The 22,893-nt window shown below is 49.9% G+C and overlaps 1 protein-coding gene across 4 annotated transcripts in view; it reads left to right on the top strand.

Annotated features, from left to right (window-relative positions):
• Positions 1-22,893, top strand: part of ANKRD12 (ankyrin repeat domain 12) — a 333,910-nt gene that overhangs the window by 204,213 nt on the left and 106,804 nt on the right. For all 4 annotated transcript variants that reach the window (XM_082257365.1, XM_082257363.1, XM_082257364.1 and 1 more), the window contains one exon: positions 14,224-14,366. In XM_082257365.1, the coding sequence (XP_082113491.1) occupies positions 14,224-14,366 (143 nt within the window). The remainder of the gene's footprint in view (positions 1-14,223; positions 14,367-22,893) is intronic.

The following is a 22,893-nucleotide window of genomic DNA, read 5'->3' as shown; positions in this document are numbered from 1 at the left end:
CCAAAATATCACTGCACAGGGGTTTGCCATTTAGGTTTGACATAGGCTCAGGAGTCTGCCTGAGTGGGAGGCACAAGTGGGAGGCAGTGTTGCAAAGGACATTTTGGGCATGCACAGTAGGAGAGGGTTGCAGTTTGGCATCTTCACCCTGGGCACTGGATGACCTTGTCCCAGTACTGAGCACACCACAGGAATATTCCACAACATATTTTTGTACTGTCGTATAGTCTGAATATGATTAACAGATATTGAGGACACAATGCAGATCTGTAATAATTATAACATCATTTAATGTGTTTTTTGAATGCAAGCATTGTATGCACCTGAATTTGACCTGATTCCAGCCTTACACAGTCCCCATATAACAGAGCTGATGTGTGAGAGGAAGAAGCAGCACAAGGAGCCACTTAGTTCATGTAGTGGCAAGAAGCATGCTGACATTTTTTTTTCCTACCTGGAAAGTACTTACAGTTGTGCTCATAAGTTTACATACCCTGGCAGAATTTATGATTTCTTGGCCATTTGTCCGAGAAATTGAATGATAACACACAAACTTTTCTTTCACTCATGGTTAGTGTTTGGCTGAAGCCATTTATTAATGGTTAGTGTTTGGCTGAAGCCATTTATTATCAATCAACTGTGTTTACTCTTTTTAAATCATAATGACAACAGAAACTACCCAAATTACCCTGATCAAAAGTTTACATACCCTGGTGATTTCTGCCTCATAACATGCACACAAGTTGACACAAAGGGGTTTGAATGGCTATTAAAGGTAACAATCCTCACCTGTGATCTGTTTGCTTATAATTAGTGTGTGTGTATAAAAGGTCAATGAGTTTCTGGACTCCTGACAGACCCTTACATCTTTCATCCAGTGCTGCACTGACGTTTCTGGATTCTGAATCATGGGGAAAGCAAAAGAATTTTCAAAGGATCTGTGGGATAAGGTAGTTGAACTGTATAAAACAGGAAAGGGATATAAAAAGACATCCAAGGAATTGAGAATGCCAATTAGCAGTGTTCAAACTCTAATCAAGAAGTGGAAAATGAGGGGTTCTGTTGAAACCAAACCACGGTCAGGTAGACCAACTAAAATTTCAGCCATAACTGCCAGGAAAATTGTTCGGGATGCAAAGAAAAAACCACAAATAACTTCAGATGAAATACAGGACTCTGAAAACTTGGTGTGGTTGTTTCAAGCTGCACAATAAGGAGGCACTTGAAGAAAGATGGACTACGTGGTGAAGTCGCCAGAAGAAAGCCGTTATTACGCAAATGCCACAAAGTATCCCGCTTACAATACGCCAAACAGCACAGAGACAAGCCTCAAACCTTCTAGCACAAAGTCATTTGGAGTAATGAGAACAAAATTTAGTTTCTCTTACGTCCTCCGACAGTCGCCGCCACTTCATAATCTTCACTAATGGGGTAATTGACCTTTTCTCCGCAGGAGTAGCTAGGCAACAAGATTTGTTGATATCAAAGCTTTTAGCATATCACACCCCTAGGGGGTGGTCCCCTCAGTCAATACCTCCCTGCTTCCTGCATTCTCAATTCAGTTTCTAATGCCTAGCTTAGGAGTAGCTGGCTGATCCTGTGCTGGGGCTTTCAGTCTCAGCCTTCTATCCTCTTTTTGATTTTATTTGGAGTATTTTTCTCTTTCTTTTACTGAGCTGTTCTTTTTCTCAGCATTAGTTTAGTTTCTTCGGATGAAGATGATCATGCGGAGCTGGGTCTTGGACAGGCCACCCTGGATCCCAGGGCTGAGAGCCAGGGGCTTCCCAGCCTGCCATCGAGCGTTCAGCTCAGGTTTTCCTGGCATATTGAACGACCCATCCCTGTTCGCTGCAGGGATGCTGTCTGTGAGGTGGCTACCTCACCGGACGCCATTTGCGGTTTCGCACCGCAGTTCCACTGCGTCCTGGCTGCGACACTCCCTGTCCTCAGTGCAGCGGTTTGGTCGCTGGAGAAGGCTCCCCACACCATCCGGACTGGTAAGTGCAATTCTATGTGGGGACCTGTCTGTTTTGGGTGTCAGTCTGTGACTGTGTGACCCTTCATGTCTGTGTATGTGCTGAGCTCCCTGTCAGATTCCTGTGTGGAATAGCTGCCTTTCTGTGGGCTGCGGGGGGGGGGGGCTCTCCCGCTCTGCTATGTGAGAGTATGGGGTAGACTGGGCTTGGACATGCTGTGCGGCGGCCGCTACTGTGGCCCGCCATTTTTTGCGGCAAATTATGGTGACCGGCCCTGTGTGGTACGGCGCAGTGTTTTGGCGCCAAACGCAGCCATTTTGGCGGCGATCGATCATACAGCCACATGTCGGCGCCATTTTCTCATTGCCTGAAATGCCTCGGCCGAGCGGCCATGTTTGTGTAGCCTGCATAGGCTTTATAGGGCGGTCAGTCATTGCATCACTTTCTTTTGCTCTGAAACAGCGATCGGTGGCAGCAGCCTGTGTGGTCTCTCCAGGTTTTTACCTTTCCTTTTCCTGTATTTCCTTGCTCAGTGTCCTTATCCCTGTGGGGTCGGTACATACAGTAGTGTGCGGTGGGCTACGCACGCCGCGGTCTTAAAGGGGCAGTCCTCCTTTTTCCATTATTGCTGGGACATGGATTCTCAGGATTGCAAGTTTCCTCCCACCTTGGTGGGGGGCCAAGGGGCTGCTGCATCCCCCGAGGGGGCTGATCTAGCTGCTATTGTGGCGAACTTGGCTTCTCAGGTGCAGATGCTAATGGCTGATCGATCCGCAAAACGGCCCAGATTGTCTATTTCCTCTGATTCAGAGGGCGATGGGGCTGCTATGGCTGGAGTGCCCTTCTCAGGGTCTCGCTCATCTCTGGACCTTGGGGGGTCTGAGGGGGAGGCTGAGGTAGAAGGGGTTGATAATTCTCCCCCTGGCTCGCCTGAAGAGCTTGCACTCATGGATGAGTTGGTTGCTTCTATAAAGGAAACACTGCGTTTGCAGGATGAACCGTGTCCTCCTGCTTTGATGTCCTCTTATGGGACGCAAAGGAAGCGCAAAACAGCGCAGGTTTTTCCCTGCCCTGTGGAATTTCAGCGCGCTGTTGATGAGCAATGGCGCAATTTAAAGAAGACCTTTACTGTGCCAAGTAAGTTCAAGCTGCGTTATCCCTTTACACCCACCACTGATGAGCGTTGGTGTGTGCCGCCTCAGGTGGATCACGCGGTGGCGGTTTTGAATAAATCTACTGCGATCCCTGCTGAGGATGCCCCGGTGTTTCGGGACCCTACGGACAGGAGACTGGAGTCTCTTGCCCGTCATGCTTATACGGTTGCTGGTTCTATGCTGAAGCCTATTTTTGCTTCCATTTTGGCAGCCCAGGCTATTGCGGATTGGGCGCAGGTGCTCAGGCGCACCCTGGTGGCTGACTCTGCTCCACCGACAACTTTGGCTATGGTGGATCAAATTCATCAGGGTGTCATGTATTTGTGTGATGCGGACTTGAATTTAGTCCCTTTGGCTGCACGCCTCTTAAGTGTGGCGGTATTGAACCGTCGCCTGATATGGCTGAAATGTTGGTCGGTTGACCAATCATCTCGCAAGACTTTAGCTAATTTGCCCTACGCGGGATCTCGCCTTTTTGGCGAGTCTTTGGATACTCTGATAAAGGGAATTTCCGGGGGTAAGAGCACTCTCTTACCCCAAACTCACAAGAATAAGTTTGTTCGCGGTAAGAAGAATACCTCGTTTAGGCCCTCTCAGGGGTCCTTTCGTGCCTTTCGGTCGCAATATAAGGGCAAGCCCTTCAAGGGCCAAGGCTCCCAGAAGAAACCGTGGGCAGGTAAGCAGAAGTCCGGCCAGTCCGGGTCCGCTGCCCATACCAATTCGGCCTGAAGGGGCGCCCTCACCCGGTTCTGGGGTGGGGGGACGTTTGCTCGGTTTTCTTCAACCCTGGCTGGCCCGCATTTGGGACAGGTGGGTTCAGGAAATCGTTCGATCTGGATACAAGATCGAGTTTCTCTCTCAGCCGGCGAGCAGATTTTTTCCCTCAAATCTTCAGCTGTCTCCAGAGCGCTTGCAAGATCTGCACCTGGCGGTGCGGGACCTGCGGGCCCAGGGAGTGGTGGTTCCGGTGCCTCATTGGGACAGATTTCGGGGGTTCTATTCCAATCTGTTCACTGTGCCCAGAAAGGAGGGCAAGGTACGTCCGATTTTGGACTTAAAAGCTCTGAACCGCTTTGTGCGGGTTCGCAAGTTCCGCATGGAATCCTTGCGCTCGGTGGTGGCTGCCCTGGTTCCGGGGGAATTCATGGCCTCCATTGACTTGAAGGATGCGTACCTTCACATCCCCATTTTCGAGGGTCACCAGAGGTACCTTCAATTCGCCATTGCGGAGGATCATTACCAATTCGTGGCATTACCCTTTGGTCTCGCTTCGGCTCCGCGGGTTTTCGCCAAGGTGCTGGCGCCGATCCTGGCTTTGAGAGCCCAGGGCATCTCTGTCTTGGGGTATCTGGACGATATCTTGATTCGGTCTGCGACCAGTCAGGGCCTGGTGAACGACCTGTCCATCACGATGCAGACTCTGCAGGAGTTCGGTTGGACGATAAATTTTCCAAAGTCAACGCTGTGTCCATCGGGTCGTCTTCCCTACCTGGGGATGATCCTGGACTCTGTTCAAGCGAAGGTCTTCCTGCCGGAAGACAAGCTCCGGACACTTCAGGACGCAGTCAGGTCCCTCAGGGCCAATCAGTGCTCGTCCCTCCGGACGTGTATGAGGTGTATGGGATTGATGGTCTCGGCTTTCGAGGCGATTCCCTTCGCCCAGTTTCCCTTCACGGGCGTCCGCAATCTCTGGATCTGCGGATTTCGTTGAGCCGCCTCACCCGAAGGGGTCTTTTGTGGTGGCTCCAGTCCCCGGCGGTGTCGGGGGGCAAGTCCTTTCGTCCTTTGTCATGGACGGTGATCACCACGGATGCCAGCCTGTCGGGCTGGGGTGGTGTTCTGGGCGTTCTGTCCGCCCAGGGAACTTGGTCGGAGGAGGAATCCTCCCTTCCGATCAACATTCTGGAATTGCGAGCGATAACTCTCTGCCTTCTGCGTTGGACGGACAGGCTTCAGGGCCGTCCGGTTCGGGTGCAGACGGACAATGCCACAGCGGTGGCCTACATCAACCACCAAGGGGGCACCAGGAGTGCCCGAGCGGCTCGGGAAGTAGCCGACATTCTGGCTTGGGCCGAGATGCACGTCCCGGCGATATCTGCAGTTCACATTCCGGGGGTGGAGAACTGGCAGGCGGATTATGTGAGTCGCCAGACCCTGGACCAGGGGGAATGGTCCCTTCACCCGGATGTCTTTCAGATGTTGTGCGCAAAGTTCCCCAGATGTGGACCTGTTCGCGTCTCGTCTAAACAGCAAGGTGGAAAGGTTCGTGGCAAGGACGCGCGATCCTCGGGCAGACGCGTTAGTGGCGCCCTGGCATCAGTATCGTCTGATGTATGCCTTTCCACCGATTCAGCTGCTGTCCAGGCTCCTTCGCAGGTTGGCCTCGGAACCGCACGCTGTGATTCTGGTGGTGCCAGACTGGCCTCGCCGGTCTTGGTACACAGACCTCGTGAATCTGGCGGTCGACGCTCCGTGGCGTCTGCCTCTTCGAGAAGATCTCCTGTCTCAAGGACCGATATTCCATCCTGCTTTACAGTCGCTGGCTTTAACGGCCTGGCTGTTGAAAGCCAGGTCCTGAAGGATAGGGGTCTCTCCCCTGAGGTCATTCCCACTTTGATCAAGGCTAGAAAAGCCTCTTCGGGGACGATTTACTACCGTACTTGGAAGGCGTATTTTGCCTGGTGTGAGTCCAGGGGGTATTCGCCTCGCTTGTACTCGGTATCGAGAGTGTTGGCTTTCCTTCAAACGGGCGTGGACCAGCGTTTGGCGTTGGCCACGATTAAGGGTCAGATTTCTGCGCTGGCCGTTCTCTTTCAACGCCCTGTGGCGTCTAATTCTTTGGTTAGCACCTTTGTTCAAGGGGTGCGACACTTGGCCCCTCCTCGGAGGGACCCTTTACCTCCATGGGACTTGAACCTTGTTCTGTCCGTGTTGCAGCATGCTCCCTTTGAGAAGATCAGGGAGATCTCGTTGTCTCTGTTGTCCAAGAAGGTTGCTTTTTTGGTGGCGATCACTTAGGCTCGCAGGGTATCTGAGCTGGCGGCCTTGTCCTGCAGCTCTCCCTACTTGGTGATTCACTTGGATAAGGTGGTCTTACGACCTAACCCTTCTTTTCTTCCGAAGAGGATCTCGGAATTTCACCTCAATGAGGACATTGTCTTACCTTCGCTTTGCGCGAAGCCTAAGCATCCAAAGGAGGTGGCTTTGCATGCCTTGGATGTTGTCCGGGCGATCAGAGTTTACCTGTCATCGACGAAATCCTTTCGCAAGTCGGATTCTCTATTTGTCCTTCCAGAGGGTCCTCGGAAGGGCATGGCGGCGTCGGCTGCGACCATCGCCAAATGGATCAGACAGACCATTGTGCAAGCCTATGCTTGGAAGGGGAAGGTTCCTCCTTTCCCTGTGAAGGCGCACTCTACCAGGTCTCTGAGTACGTCTTGGGCCTATCGTCATCAGGCTTCTGTGGTCCAGGTGTGTAAGGCAGCAACTTGGTCGTCCGTTCACACCTTCTCAAAATTTTACAAGGTGGATGTTCAGGCATCGGCAGATGCTTCCTTTGGCCGTAAAGTTCTTAGTGCGGCAGTGCCTTAGGGTCCCTTGTTTGGGTCCTTGGCTGTTGGGGTGTTTTTACCCCTAGGTTACTTGTTCTTCCTGGGTTGTTGCTCCTGTTGAGCACGTTTTTCCTGTTGCCCAGTTGGTTCTCTTACTTTGGTAAGGTTCTTTTTTCTGATGTGGGTACTGCGTTGCTTTAGGCGCGGCTGCGTTTTTCCCACCCCTCATGTCTACACTGCTCTGGGACGTCCCCATTAGTGAAGGATAATGAAGTGGCGGTGACTGTCGGAGGATGTAAGAGAAAACGGAATTTTTGTAAAATCTTACCGTAAAATTCCTTTCTCTGAGTCCTCTGACAGTCACCGCCCCCACCCCTCTTTTGGGGTTTGTTTATGTACTCTACTGCTATGCTACTGAAACTGAATTGAGAATGCAGGAAGCAGGGAGGTATTGACTGAGGGGACCACCCCCTAGGGGTGTGATATGCTTAAAAGCTTTGATATTAACAAATCTTGTTGCCTAGCTACTCCTGCGGAGCAAAGGTCAATTACCCCATTAGTGAAGATTATGAAGTGGCGGCGACTGTCGGAGGACTCAGAGAAAGGAATTTTACGGTAAGATTTTACAAAAATTCCGTTTTTTTGGCCACAACCCTAAATGCTCAGAATTGATGGCAAGATGAATGCAGTATGTTATCTAAAAACACTGGAGGAAAATTTGCATTCATCAGCCCGGAAGCTGCGCATGGGATGTACTTGGACATTCCAACATGACAATGATGCTAAACACAAGGCCAAGTCGACCTGTCATTGGCTACAGCAGAATAAAGTGAAGGTTCTGGAGTGGCCATCTCAGTCTCATGACCTCAATATCATTGAGCCACTCTGGGGAGATTTCAAACGTGCAGTTCATGCAAGACAGCCCAAGAATGTACAGGAACTGGAGGCTTTTTGCCAGGAAGAATGGGCAGCTTTACCATCTGAGAAGATCAAGAACCTCATCCACAAATACCACAAAAGACTGTAAACTTTTGATCAGGGTCATTTGGGTAGTTTCTGTTGTCACTATGATTTAAAAATAGTAAACACAGTTGATTTAAATGGCTTTAGCCAAACACTAAGCATGAGTGAAAGAAAAGTTTTTGTGTTATCATTCATATTCTCTGAAAAATAGCCAAGAAATCAGAAATTCTGCCAGGGTATGTAAACTTATGATCACAACTGTATACTAATTATAGACATCCTTATGTGCCTTAATTGGAATATTTTATTGATTTAAGTATACCTGTTGTATAAATTTATCGAAAAGGGAAATGTATTGTGTTAAAATTTTACACTTCAAAACTGTACAAAATTTAGCTCCCCCATTGAGCAGTCAGACTTTTATGATAGAAAAAACTTTGTTAATCACATTTCAGCAATTTGTTTAAAACTGATTTTCTCTATCGCTCATTGACAGACGTAGTCTTCTTGATTCTCAAGAGCTGGGTTATGTTGTCTCCGCAGGAGTAGGACTAGGCAGAATGACAAAACGTTCTGGCTCCACCCTAGGGGGCAGTCCCTGAGGGTATATCCTCCCTCTCTCTGCTACAGGGAATCAGTTTTTTTCTGTCTAGTCAGGAGTAAGGACCTAAGTTCCTTGCTGGGATCTTTTGGTCCTGGCAAGACTTTTTTTCTTTAAGAAAAAGACATTTTTTAGGTAGTTTTCTCCAGTGTTTTTTTCCTGTGAGATCTTCAAGCAAAAATGCCGGACTGGGCGACACTTGTGGTCACCCCAGCCGGCCTACGAGCGCGTGCAGACCAGGCATTGCGCTTGGTCGGCCGCGACATATTCAAGTAAGTATGCGGGGCCGGGCGACGGGCTGGATGTGAGATCCAGTGGTCACCCCGGTTTCTGCCTAAAAGCGCGTGCAGACCAGTGCGCTGAGTCGGCCGCGACGGAGTCCCAGTAAAGGGACTGACTTTGCGAGTTAAAAGCTCGCTTGGACGCCAGGACCAGAGAGTCGAGGCGTCCACAAACCCCCACCTCGGTGGAGAGGGTATTATGAAGAGAGGGTGCCTGTCGGTTCGGTATGGTGAGTAAAACGTTCCCTTTTTTCCTCATTTATGAGGCAGTATATATTATGGGCCCCTCCATATATGGTCAGTATATATCTGACACTTACAAGTCCCCCTTGTAATACAGCATGTGTTTGTGGGAAGTGGACTTGGTTCAAGAGCTAACACTCTACCCAGCAGACTGTAACATTACAGCAAACATAGGAGGTATAATCCTACCTTATGTGCAGTGTATCTCTGTAGATCCATTTGTCACCTCTCAGCAGAGTGCAGGTGGATGTGCTGGGAAGACGATATCGGCGGTCCGCCGCCATTTTGCCGTAGACCGAATGCATGTATGTCCTCAGGTCACGCCGGCCGCCATGTTTTTGGAGTCTTATGTCTCTTCTATGGGGGCGGCCATGTTTTGTGAGCCCAGCTTCCTCGTGGAGGGCTGGGAACGCCGGAAGGCGTACACAGGGGGCGGAGCCACGCCTTCTGCCCGGGAAAAAGCAAACAGCTCCTTCCAGTCTGTGTAAGACAGACGCTGGCTGCAGTTTGTTGGAAACTGCACTGCATCGGTTGGTGAGCCTTGGGGGTCCCTCTCTCTCTCTCTGGGATCGAGAAGCAGGTACTCTGAGGGGCGCTATTGCGCTAGGGGGAGACACACAAAAAAAAAAAAAAAAAAAGTTTTTTTGTTTATTGCTGGCAAAAGTGTCCTGTATTAACATGGACCCTGCCACTCATGTATCTCCTCCGGATCCCCTCGAGGGTTCTGCGGGATCCTCCAGCACCCCATTGACAATTGAATCTTTGTCAGCCATTATGGAAACTTTTGTGTCCCGGGTGGAAGTGGCTTGTCAGGGACAGGGCGCAAGAAAGCGACCCCCGCCTAACCCCTTATTATCTGAAACCTCGGATTCAGACTCTGAGCCTATTTCTGCAGTTGCAGGTACTTCATCTGGTATTGGTGTCTCGGGTCCTGTCTCTTCAGACAGTGAGGAGGATGTTTCGGCATCTGCCATAGCCCGAGAGGAAGCGTTGGTAAACGCACTCATTGTATCTGTTCAAGAGACTTTAAGGTTACAGGGTATTCCATCAGAAATAGCTGAAACTGAGATCCCTTTTGGGACTAAAAAGCGCATCAAAGTGGCAAAGGTTTTTCCATTGCCCAAATGTTTTGGCAATCCAATCGATGAAGAATGGCGTCTGCCAAAACGCACTTTTAATATTTCCAAACGCATTGACAGGCGTTATCCGTTTGAGGAAACCCTTATTAAGAAATGGACAGAACCACCTGTGGTGGATTCACCAATTGCTAGATTGAATAAAGCCACGGTTATTCCTTTGGAAGACGCTCCGTCTTTTAAAGATCCAGTGGATCGCAAGATAGAAGCTATGTCTCGCACCATGTTTTCCTTGATTGGATCAGCTTTCAGGCCAATAATTGCTATTGGTCTGGTTTCGCAGGCTGTAACTGAATGGACTAAGTGGTTACGCCGGGACTTAGAAGAAGTCCCTCAGGCGGTATCAGATTTGTTGGAACAAATGATACAGGGGTTACAGTTTGTATGTGATGCGGCGTTAGACGCCACTCCATTAATGGCGCGAGCATCAGTCTCAGCAGTGGTTCTCAGGCGTACACTGTGGCTAAAAGGTTGGATAGCCGACCAAGGTTCCAAAAAAGCATTGGCTAATATCCCCTTTTCAGGAGAACGTCTATTTGGAGCCAACTTAGATGAGATCATTAAGGATCTCACCGGTGGAAAAAGCACCTTTTTACCGCAAAATTTTAAAGGTAGAGGAACTCGTCAAAGACGAGGGCCTTCTTTTTCTGCTCACAAGAGGTTTTTTCGTCCAGCGGGTGAAAAAACTAAGTCCTCCAAGCCTCCTGCAGGAGGCATCAGGGGTCGTTGGTCGGGCAAGCAAAAGCCCGCCCCCTCCAGACCTGAAGATAAACCATCCAAAGCCTGAAGGTGCGCCCCCACCCATAACTGGGGTGGGGGGACGTCTTCGCCGGTTCCCGGATCCATGGCTTTCCAGAATCCCGGACAAATGGGTTTGCGAAGTCATAAGGTCAGGGTACAAGATCGAGTTTCGATCTCTCCCACCGGCGCGATTCTTCCCTTCCAATATCCGACTATCCGCAGATCGTCTAGAAGATCTGCGGAGAGCGGTCACAGATCTACTACAACAAGGAGTGGTAGTCCACGTTCCTTGGACAGAACGGTTTCAAGGGTTTTATTCAAACCTGTTTACAATACCCAGGAAAGAGGGCAAAGTGCGTCCAATTCTGGACTTAAGAGCACTCAATTCTTTCGTCAACATAAGAAGATTCAGAATGGAGTCCATTCGCACGGTAGCAGCCTTCCTGCATCCAGGGGATGTCCTAGCGTCCATAGACATCAAGGACGCCTATCTTCACATTCCCATTTTCGCAGGACATCAGCGTTTTCTACGCTTTTCCGTAGAGGAGAACCACTATCAGTTTGTGGCGTTACCTTTCGGTCTCGCCACGGCTCCGCGGGTCTTCACAAAAGTGTTGGCCCCAATGTTGGCACTTCTGCGCCAAAGAGGTATATCGATTCTAGGTTACCTAGACGATCTTCTGCTTCATGCAGAGTCTCCTCAGACCTTGCTACAAAACATAGAAATTACTATGATTTCTTTACAGGAATTCGGGTGGCTGGTGAACCAGCAAAAGTCCTTTCTGGTTCCCACCCAAAGGCTCGAATATCTGGGTCTAATTCTAGACACAGTCAGGACAAGAGTGTTTCTTCCGGTAGGGAAACTTCGAAAGATTCAATCAGCAGTCCAGTTGTTACTGTCCAACAGCTGGTCTTCCCTTCGGACTTGCATGAGGGTTCTGGGGTTGATGGTGGCTTCATTCGAAGCAGTCCCATTTGCCCAGTCCCATACCCGAATTCTTCAGCAAGAGATTCTCCTCAGATGGAATCGGAATCCGGAATCCCTGGACAATCAGATACGATTGAGCAAACAGACCAGAGAGTCTCTGGTTTGGTGGCTTCGGTCTCCAATGCTCAGCCAGGGAAAGTCATTTCTGCCAATATATTGGACGATAGTGACCACGGATGCCAGTCTATCCGGATGGGGAGGAATTCTCGGTCAATTATCTGCCCAGGGACTTTGGTCCCCGGAAGAATCCAGATTACCGATAAATGTATTGGAACTGAGAGCGATCAGACTTTGTCTGATTCACTGGACCGAGCAGCTCCAGGGCAGCCCGGTTCGGATCCAGTCGGACAATGCCACGGCCGTGGCTTATGTCAATCACCAGGGGGGCACCAAGAGTGTCCGAGCAGCCAAGGAAGTGGCTTGCATTCTTCGCTGGGCGGAACGATTTGTTCCAGCAATCTCTGCGGTGTTCATTCCGGGGGTGGAGAATTGGCAGGCAGATTATCTCAGCCGTCAGACCCTGGATCAGGGGGAATGGTCCCTCCATCCAGACGTTTTCCACCAATTGTGCCTACGGTGGGGCACCCCGGATGTGGATCTGTTGGCATCACGATTCAACAGGAAAGTTCAGAGATTCGTGGCTCGCTCCCGCGATCCTCTAGCAGAAACCGCAGACGCACTGATCGCCCCGTGGGGGCAATACCAGCTAATATATGCCTTCCCTCCTCTCGCGTTACTGCCAAGACTTCTTCGCAGGGTAGAGGAGGAAGGAATCCCAGTAATCCTGGTAGCTCCGGACTGGCCTCGTCGAGCTTGGTACGCCGACATGGTCAGACTGGTGGCGGACGTCCCGTGGAGACTTCCTCTCAGAGAGGATCTACTGTCTCAGGGACCGATCTTCCATCCTGCTTTACGATCGCTGGCTTTAACGGCCTGGCTATTGAGACCCAGGTGCTGAAGGACAAAGGTTTGTCAGCTTCAGTTATTCCTACTCTAGTTGAAGCAAGGAAAGCGACTTCCAGAAAGATTTATCATCGCACATGGAAGTCCTACATTGCATAGTGTGAACCTTTGGGGTTCCGTCCTCGGTCTTATTCGATTAGTCGAATATTGGCTTTTCTGCAACAAGGGGTTGAGCAGAAACTGGCCTTGAGTACTATCAAGGGTCAGGTCTCAGCATTAGCCATCTTCTTTCAGAAACCTTTGGCTACTCATTCCTTGGTGCGGAATTTCATCCAGGGGGTGCGACATCTGGCTCCGCCAGTGCACGCGCCGTTACCCCCCTGGGATCTTAATTTAGTGTTGTCGGTTCTTCAGAAACCTCCCTTTGAAGATATTAGGGAGATTCCTCTACCCACGTTGTCCCAGAAGGTGGCCTTCTTGGTGGCTATTACTTCTGCACGCAGGGTGTCAGAACTGGCCGCATTATCTTGTCGTTCACCATATATGGTGGTTCATAGAGATAAGGTGGTTCTTCGTCCGAATCCATCCTTCCTACCAAAAGTAGTTTCAGAATTTCATCTGAATGAAGAAATTGTATTACCTTCCCTGTGTCCTAAGCCCAGTCATCCTCGGGAATTTGCTTTGCACTCCTTGGATGTGGTCCGGGCGATCAGGGTATACTTGAAAACGACAGACTCGTTTCGCAAGACGGATTCACTTTTTGTGATCCCAGATGGACCCAAAAAGGGGTTGCCTGCATCTGCCGCGACCATTTCCAGATGGATCAGACAGACGGTAGTGCAGGCTTATTCTATTAAGGGTCGGGAGCCCCCGTTCCCTGTTAAGGCGCACTCCACTCGGGCACTTAGTGCGTCATGGGCCTTTCGCCATCAGGCGTCAGTGGTCCAGGTGTGCAAGGCGGCTACCTGGTCGTCGGTGCATACCTTCTCTAAACATTATAAAGTTGATGTAATGGCATCGTCTGATGCCTCATTTGGCCGCAAGGTTTTGCAGGCCGCAATTTGAGGAGACCAGTGGTCTACCTCGAGGGTTTTTTCCGTTGGAAAATTTTTTCTTTAGTCTCATTCTTTGTTTATAATGAGCCTTTAAAACTTCTAGTTTGGCACCGGTTGGGCCTACTAGATTGGATTTGATTTTGTCAATCCCACCCCTCATTTGTGGCACTGCTTCTGGATGTCCCAGCTCTTGAGAATCAAGAAGACTACGTCTGTCAATGAGCGATAGAGAAAAATGGATTTTTGTAAGAACTTACCGTAAAATCCTTTTCTCTTAAGCTCATTGACAGACGTAGTACCCGCCCCTCTATCATTGAGTTGGGTTGGGTTAATTTCTCTGTACTGCTTTAAACAGAACTGATTCCCTGTAGCAGAGAGAGGGAGGATATACCCTCAGGGACTGCCCCCTAGGGTGGAGCCAGAACGTTTTGTCATTCTGCCTAGTCCTACTCCTGCGGAGACAACATAACCCAGCTCTTGAGAATCAAGAAGACTACGTCTGTCAATGAGCTTAAGAGAAAAGGATTTTACGGTAAGTTCTTACAAAAATCCATTTATCATAATAGATTTGTGTCCTGCAATCCCTAAAACAATGCAATTTAACCATTGTATTTACTAACTTGCTTTGCAGGTTGGACACCGCTGCATGAAGCTTGCAATATGGGGTCTTATGAAGTTGCTAAAGTTTTGATTGCAGCAGGAGCTGACGTGAATACCCAGGGACTGGACGATGACACTCCTCTTCATGATGCAGCCAGCAGTGGCCACAGAGATGTAAGTATTTCCTGCTTTCAAAGGTATTTAATCCGGGATTTGTCCGTGGAGTTCTATTGTTGCAATTTCTTTATTACTTGGCTTAATATGGTATTAAACCAAATGGCAAACATTTATTAGAATTCAGCTTACCAATTCTTAGATGTGATGTCTGCATTTGTTTTTCTTTTTTAGGCTTTCCTTTAACCATTTGCCGACCAGTCACGTTGAGTGTTCTGCGGCAAAGTGGCTCGATAACATCTGGCGACGTAGACCTACGTCACCAGACATTCCCCTCTCTCGGTGGCGCGCGCGCGTCGCCGGACGCTCGCTCCTGTTGTATTCAGTTACAGCGGGAGTCGGGCCGGGGGAGGAGCGGCGGTGATCACCGCCGCTCTTCCCCGATCGCCTGGGATCTAGTGTGGAAATCCGCCCGCTTGTGTAAACAAAGTGGGCGGATCTCCTAAGTGACAGGCAGGGTCAGATTGCAGGGTTCAGCATAGCTGAACCTGCGATTTGTCCCTGTGTCACTCAGTCACCTCCCCCCACACACGTCAGTAAGCACAAGGCATACATTAACCCCTCCCTCTCCAATAAAAATGAACCCCTTCCCTGCCAGTGTAATTTTTACAGTAACAGTGCATATGTATAGCACTGATTACTGTAGTAATGTCACTGGTACCCCCAAAAGTGTCAAAAATGTCAGTCAAGGGTCCGATCTGTCCGCCGCAATGTCGCAGTCCCGCAAAAAAAAAAATCGCAGATCGCCGCCATTACTCGTTAAAAAAACGAAACACCAAAAATGACAGAAATCTTTCCCTTAGTTAGTAAACGCAATAACTTTTGCGCAAACCAATCAAAATACGCTTATTGCGATTTTTTTTTTTTTTTTTTTACCAAAAATATGTAGCAGAAAACAAATTGGCCTAAAATGATAAAAAAAATTAGATTGACATTTTTTTGGAGGGGAGTTTCATATAAAAAAAATGTGAAAAATATTATTTTTTCAAAATTGTCTCTGTTTTTTTGTTTATAGCGCAAAAAGTAAAAATCGCACAGGGGATCAAATACCACCAAAAGAAAGCTCTATTTGTGGGGGAAAAAAGGACATAAATTTAATTTGGGTATAGCTTTGCACGACCACGCAATTGTCTGTTAAAGTAACGCAGTGCCAAATCGCAAAATATGGCCTGGTCAGGAATGGGGTAAAACCTTCCGGTCATAAAGCGGTTCAAAATACGCTCATTGAGCATTTTTTTGTCAAAGACATGTAGCTAAAGACATTTTGGCCTCAATATATGACAAAAATTGAATATATTGGATATTTTTTAACTGTCAAAGTAGAAAAATATTGTTATTTTTTCAAAATTGTCGCTTTTTTTAATTAATATCGCAAAAAATGAAAATCGCACAGGTTTTCAAATACCACCAAAAAAAAGCTCTGTTTGTGGGAAAAAAAAGGACGTAAATTTAGTTTGGGTACGGTGTTGAATGACCGCGCAATTGTCAGTTTAAGTCGCACAGTGCCGAATCGCAAAAAGTGGCCTGGACGTAAGACAGCAAAATCCTCCGGTGGTAAAGTGGTTAATTTCAACAAGAATTTTGGTATACATCCCAGAAGGACACCTGGGATGTAAGTGGGGAATGATGGCCTTACCGACTCACCCCTAAAATATCAGTGGGGGTGTGGGACTCCCAGTGGTGTGTAACCATAACAAAAAAGAGGATGGCAAGAGAGCCATACAAAGAAAGGGAACGTACCCACGCATTATAAGGCTAAAAAAGTCAATGCTTTATTAATACTAGAGTGTATAAAAAGGTTGTAACATATATCGGCAACTAGTCACATACAAGGCCATACATACATATTAAAATTCAGGCAGTGAATGGAACCAAACAAATTACTGGCAGGCCATACATCTAAAGCTCAATATGCATCATGAAAAGGAACTGTGGATAGACTGCAATTTTCAAAAAGAACTTGATACAATTGCTGAAAGGACATGTGAATGAGACATGCATCCTAATTACACAGCTGAGAGTATCCCAATCCACAGATTCAGGCTAAACCTGATTGTAACTGGAAAAAAGGAAAAACAGCAACATAGCATGTGAATCACTCTTTATAGTGCAGCAGATGTAATCAATCTGACTCAGCAATTGTAATTGAGTAAAGTTCAATTTATAATTTATAAAGGCACAAAAGTTGTGCATTTGGCAAAACAGTATTCCACTAGCTTGGAGATGCTAAAGCTGAAATAAAGTCCGGAGAAATGAGGTGATGTGTTGTGCAGTTCAAAAACCAGTCATATCAATGATTTATCCCAAGGCTGGATATATTAATGCAAAGAACTTGATACAATTGCTGAAAGGACATGTGAATGAGACATGCGTCCTAATTACACAGCTGAGAGTTTCCCAATCAGCAGATTCAGGCTAAACCGAATTGTAACTGGAAAAAGGAAAAACATCAACATAGCATGTGAATCACTCTTTATAGTATTGTTTTGCTAAATGCACAACTCCAATGCCTTTATGAATTGAACTTCACTTGATTACAATTGCTGAGTCTGATTGATTACATCTGCTGCACTATAAAGAGTGATCCACATGCTATGTTGTTTTTGATGCTTTGTATGGCTCTCTTTCCATCCCCTTTTTTTGTTATGTTTCTTTTATTTTCACCTAGTGATCCAGCCAGTCTGTTTCTGCAGGTACAGGGGTGAGACAAATCATTTAACACTGACAGGGGTGCTTACAATGATCAGCTTTTATGTAAAACCTTTTATCCCCAAAGGAAAAAAAAAAACTGTTTGTTGTAACTCCTTACAGTATAAAGTACGAGCTGGAGTTTGGCTTCAATTTGTTAGTGTATTCAAATTTGCTAGTACATTAAAGGCCTCATGTAGACTAGGCTCTTCTGAACGTCTTTCTCTTGACAGGAGGAAAGCAGCGTTCTGGTGCATCAAGTGCTTGGTAGTTCATTCATTTAATTGGTCAGAATTCTAATTTATCCTGCCTATTCAAATGAATAAACACTAAAGCAATAAACACACCAAGCGTTTAGACATGTTTTTTTTTTTTTTTTTGAAAATCTTTTTATTGTGTCAACAGAAAAACATAACAACACAAAAACAATAGGTGCAAAAAGGTTCACATAACAATCTTGCAGCGCATTGTCAACGTCAAGGCAATCAAACATGAAAAAAAAAATAATAAAAAGAAAGGGGGAAAAGTGGGCCCACGCAGGGGCATAATTACACTGGCAGCAAGAATACAACGATAATCAGTGTACAGCATAGGATAAGTAGTATAGTCCGGGCCGCCTTCGGCCGGCCCCGGGTAGCGGTCTACGGAGCCCCCAAGCCGCCCCCGCCCAGACAGGCGGCAAGCAGCGGCACGGAGGAGTCTGCCAGCCACTTGGCCCAAACCCTGTCATGCTTTTTGGGGCATCCCCTGTGAGAATACGTGTCCTTGTACAACGGTATCACCGAATCCACCAGCGCCCTCCACCGCCGGAGCGGGGGAGGGGACCGCTGCCTCCAATGAAGTACTATGTTCTTCCTGGCGAAAAACAGGAGGAGACCCATGAGGGTGCGATCCGCCACCCTAGGGAACAGATCGTCCAGTAGGCCCAACAGGGCCGTCTTGGGCGAGGGGTCTATCGAAACCTGCAACACTCCGTTTGCAGCCGCGTAGACCCGAGACCAGTAATCAGACAAATCTGGGCAGGTCCAGAAAATGTGGATAAAGTCCCCGGGCGCATGGCCGCACCGCCAGCACTCCGGGGAGTGGGACTCATGCATTTTATGCAGGCGATGGGGAGTGAAGTATGCCCGGTGGGCGATCTTATACTGCACCATGCGGTCCCTCAGGGAGACCAGGATCTTAAAGGGGGAGTCCCACACCTGTTGCCAGTCCTCGGCGTCCATGTCCGGGACATCCCGAGTCCACCGATCTCGGAGACCCGAGAGCTCCGGAGAGAACACCCGAAGGAGATGGGCGTGCAGGACCGAGGCGGCGCGGGCGGAGCAGTCAAACCGAAGAACCCGCTCCAGATCCGACTGCACCACCCCCGCCCCCCCCCGCGGGAACTGAGCCCCGAAGGCATGGGACAACTGGAGATAACGGAAGAGGTGAGACGGGGGCACCCCGTGAGACTCACAAAGTTGGGCAAATGAAGGGAGGGAGAAGTCCGAGGACAGATCCGAAATCACCTTAATGCCGTATCTGGTCCAGGCCGCCGGGTCGGGGAGGGAGTACAAGTGGGGCAGAGTAGGGTTGATCCACAGCGGCGCCCTAGGGGAGACCGCGGTGCTCGGGTAAGCCTCCAGCGCCAGGCCCTGACGCCAGGCTCTGAGCGTCGTTAGCATGGATGAGGTCAAAGGATACGGAGCCTTGGGGCCCCGGAACAACAGATGCGACAGCGCCTCCATTGACCCCAGCACCGCCGCCTCCAGCACCACCGCGGAGTTGGAGGCATCAGGAGACAGCCACCACACCGCGGAAACCAACTGGGAGGCCAAAAAATATTTATGACAGTCTGGGAAAGCTAGACCCCCCTGTGACTGGGGTCTCATCAGCGTTGAAAACTTGTAGCGGGGGGGGCGAGGGCCCCACAAAAAGGAGGAGAAGAGCCTATTCAAATTGGTGAAGAAGGTTTTGGGGATCCATTGGGGTGAGTGGCGAAAGAGGTAGGTCAATTTAGGGAGGATCTTCATTTTTATCAGATTCACCCTGCCCAACAGGGAGAGGGGAAGGTTCTCCCATGCCTTCAGCCTGGCCCGAACATCCCGCACCACCGGGTCTAGATTAAGGGAAATAAATTCCGAGGGGTCCTTAGACACCCTCACCCCCAGATACATGAAACTGTCGACCCACTGTAGCGAGAGATCCGGCGGGGCAGCACTCCTGGCCGCCTCGTCGATCGCAAGCAGCTGGGACTTTGACCAATTCACCTTTAGGCCCATCACCCTGGAGAAGCCGTCCAGGATGTCCAGAGCCCCCCGAAGGGAGGGACCCGCATCCTGCAAAAACAACAGGAGGTCGTCCGCGTACAGCGCCACCCTCTCCTCCAGCCACGCCACCCGAAGCCCCCGAACCTCCGGCGAGGTTCGGAGCGCCTCAGCCAAGGGTTCCATGGTGATGGCGAAAAGGGCCGGAGAAAGAGGACAGCCCTGCCGCGTACCTCTGGACAACAGGAACGAAGGGGACAGCCTTCCTCCCAACCGAATGGCCGCCCTTGGAGATCTATAGATTGTCTGCAACCATCGTATAAACAACAGGGGGAACCCCATTCTCCTGAGGACCTCCCACAGGAACAACCACTCCACTGAATCAAAAGCCTTCTCTATATCCAAGGAGGCGACCACCCTTGCATCGGAGTTCAAATGTTGAGTTTGCAAATTAGTATAAAGCCTACGCAGATTGACATCTGTAGATCCGTTGGCCATAAACCCCGTTTGATCCTGGTCAATCACGGAGGGGAGGATGGGGCGAAGTCTGGAGGCAAGAATTTTAGTGAGAACCTTGAGGTCATTATTAAGTAGGGCAATTGGGCGGTAGGAAGCGCACAGCTTTGGGTCCTTCGGGGGTTTAGGGATCAGGATAATGTGTGCCTCTGCCATAGAGGGCGGCAAGGAGCCCATCTCCAGGCAATCGTTGTACAATGCCGCCAGCAGGGGGGCCAGCACTCCTGCATGAGTTTTGTAGAATTCAATGGGCAGCCCATCGGGGCCAGGGGCCTTGCCTCCAGGGATAGAACGTATCACTATCTCCACCTCCTCTGCCGTGACCGGCCGAACCAAATCGGAGCGCTCCGCGTCCGACAACCAACCCAGGGCAACCGGATCCAGGAGCTGTTGCAGATCCTCCGGCCGGAGGTCCGCGGGCAAGGTAGTAGCATATAATCGGGAGTAGAAGTCCCCAAAAAGCCCCAAAATTCCCTCCGGTGAGGTGACCGCCTCCCCAGAAGGAGAAGTGAGCTCCGGAACCAGGGTGAGGGGGGCATCATGATGAGACATAACAGCCAGCAGTTTCCCGTTCCGATCCCCGTATTCAAAAAACCTCTGTTTAGAGTGGTACATAGACAACCGGGTGACCTCAGTCAGGTGTAGATGCAAGTCTCTCTTACTCGCCTGCAGCTCCTCAAAGTTGGCGGCCGAGGGGTCCCGGACATAGCGGCCAGAAGCCGCCTCGGCCGCCGCCTCCAAGTCGGACACCGCAGCCAGCTGCTGGACTCGAACGGCTTTGATTGCTGAAATATAGTGGCCCCTAGTAACCGCCTTAAAGGCGTCCCATACCAGTCCGGGAGAGGATGTACCTGCATTAGTCTGCCAATAGTCGTTTATCATAGACGGGGTCTGGGCTACAATCTCGGGCTGGTCCACCCACTGGGCACCGAGGCGCCACAGAGCACTACTGCGGTCACAGCCCGAGCGAATAACAACCTGCAAGGGACTATGGTCCGACAAGCCGCTGGGGAGATAAGAGACCTCCTCCACATCAGACAACATGTGCGGGTTGGCGAAGCCATAGTCTATCCTGGAGGATGTTTTGTGGGTAGCAGAGAAGCAGGAGTAAACCTTCTCCTGGGGGTGTTTCCAGCGCCAAACCTCCTGTAACCCGGCGGCCGAAGACCAATGGAGAAGGTCCCCGGAAAAGGCCTTGGGAGGCAAGGGCCTGTCAAGGTCCGGGGAGAGGATGGCGTTGAAGTCCCCCAGGAGAAGCAGTTTGGCTGGACAGTAGCCGGAGACCCTCTCCAGGACGGCATATAGGACCTCAGCTTTGAACGGTGGGGGCACATAAATGCCCGCCACCACATACCTCTGCTGCCACATAGTGAGCACCAGCACCACATATCGTCCGGAGGGGTCGGTGTGCACCGCCTCCACCACACAGGGCAAAGATTTATGAATCAGCACAGAAACACCCCTTGCATAAGTAGAGTAGGAGGCATGGAACGACCTCTGTACCCACGGTTTTTTAAGAGACAGGAGCTTGCTGCCCACCAGGTGGGTTTCTTGCAAAACCAGTATGGAGGGGTTGTAACGCTGCACATACTGAAAGAGCAATGCCCGCTTAAACTTGGAATTGAGACCCCGTACGTTCCAGGATAGCACAGAGAAGGTAGATGGTTTACGTGATGCCATCCTGGAAGGGTACATAAATGAACACCCCAGAAGTATCACCCATAGGTACTTCCTCCTGGGGAGCAGCAAGATCGAGTAAACCCATGCACCAAACAAAAACACGAACAAACAAAGTAAGCCCCCCTGGAGGGAGAGCACAACACCCCAAACACATAACGTTTACCCTACTGTACCCCGTTACCCCAAAAACCAAGGGGGAGAGCCCAGGGACAGTTTGAACCCAAAACTGAGGAAAAAAAAAAACGGTTAGGCACCGGCCAACAGACCGCCTGGGCCTACCGCCACAGTCTGTCCAAAAACAGTCCGCCCACCGCCAACAGGGCCAGCGGAAAGCACAGTTCAGGGAGCCTGTCAAAAAACAAAAAAGGCAAAAAGTCAAGCAAAAGGGAAGAAAAAAAAAGAAAAAAAAACAGTGCAGTTCACCCGAGCTCCGTGGTGAACAAAAGGGACATAAGGGCCAAAGGAGGATGCAGGGCAAGCATCTGCCGTGAGGACGGAGGTGCAAGTGTCCAGGAGTCCCGAGAAACACATCCGAGGGAGGCAGAATAGAAGCATGTAGGAGAGCAGGAGCGGGAACAAAAGGGGCAAACAGGGCAGAAGTCAGCACAGGAGTTCACTTACAGAGTCCAGGACATCGCACAGCCGAGGGGAACACAGGGGGTCATCAACAATCAGGCCGCAGCACCCAAGGTGTCAATCCATTCACTGGCATCTGGGGGGGTCTCGAAGAATCGCACTGTGCCCTGATGGGCCACCCTCAGCCGACTGGGATACAGCATACTGTATTTAATTTTCCTCTCTCGCAGGCGGCGTCTCACCTCGTTAAAGGATCTGCGGCGCCTCTGTACTTCAGCCGAGAAATCTGGGAAGAACATCACCCTGGTATTCTCATAGGGCAACTCCTCTTGCTTCCTAGCCGCAGCAAGGATCATATCCCGGTCCCGGTAATTCAGCATCCGGACCAGGAACGGTCTGGGGGGGGCCCCCGAGGGTCGCTTGCCCGTGGGCACCCGGTGAGCCCGCTCAACCACATAGGTAGCAGGAAGGTCACGCAGGTGCAGAAGGGATTTGAAGAAGTCCTCAGCAAAGGCCTCAGGGCGATCACCTTCCGCGCCCTCCGGCAAGCCTACCACACGGATGTTATTTCGGCGTTGCCTGTTCTCGGCATCATCCACCTTGCTAGTGAGCGCGGCGACCAACGCCTGTAAGTCCGCTAGCTGAGCCGAATGGGATCCCTGCCGGTCTTCTACCTCTCCAATCCGATCCTCAGCCTCCGTCATCCTGCCCCTGATCTTGTCCAGATCGTGGCGTATCAGGGTGCATTCGGAGGCCACGCTGTCTATGCGGAGCATGAGGGAAGCTTTGCAGCCTTCAATGGCCGCGAGGATGGGTCCAGT

Source organism: Pelophylax lessonae, assembly GCF_965119305.1.
Source record: "Pelophylax lessonae genome assembly, chromosome: 5".
NCBI classification, from domain to species: Eukaryota; Metazoa; Chordata; class Amphibia; order Anura; family Ranidae; genus Pelophylax; species Pelophylax lessonae.
This window is presented reverse-complemented; position numbering and strand designations above follow the sequence as displayed.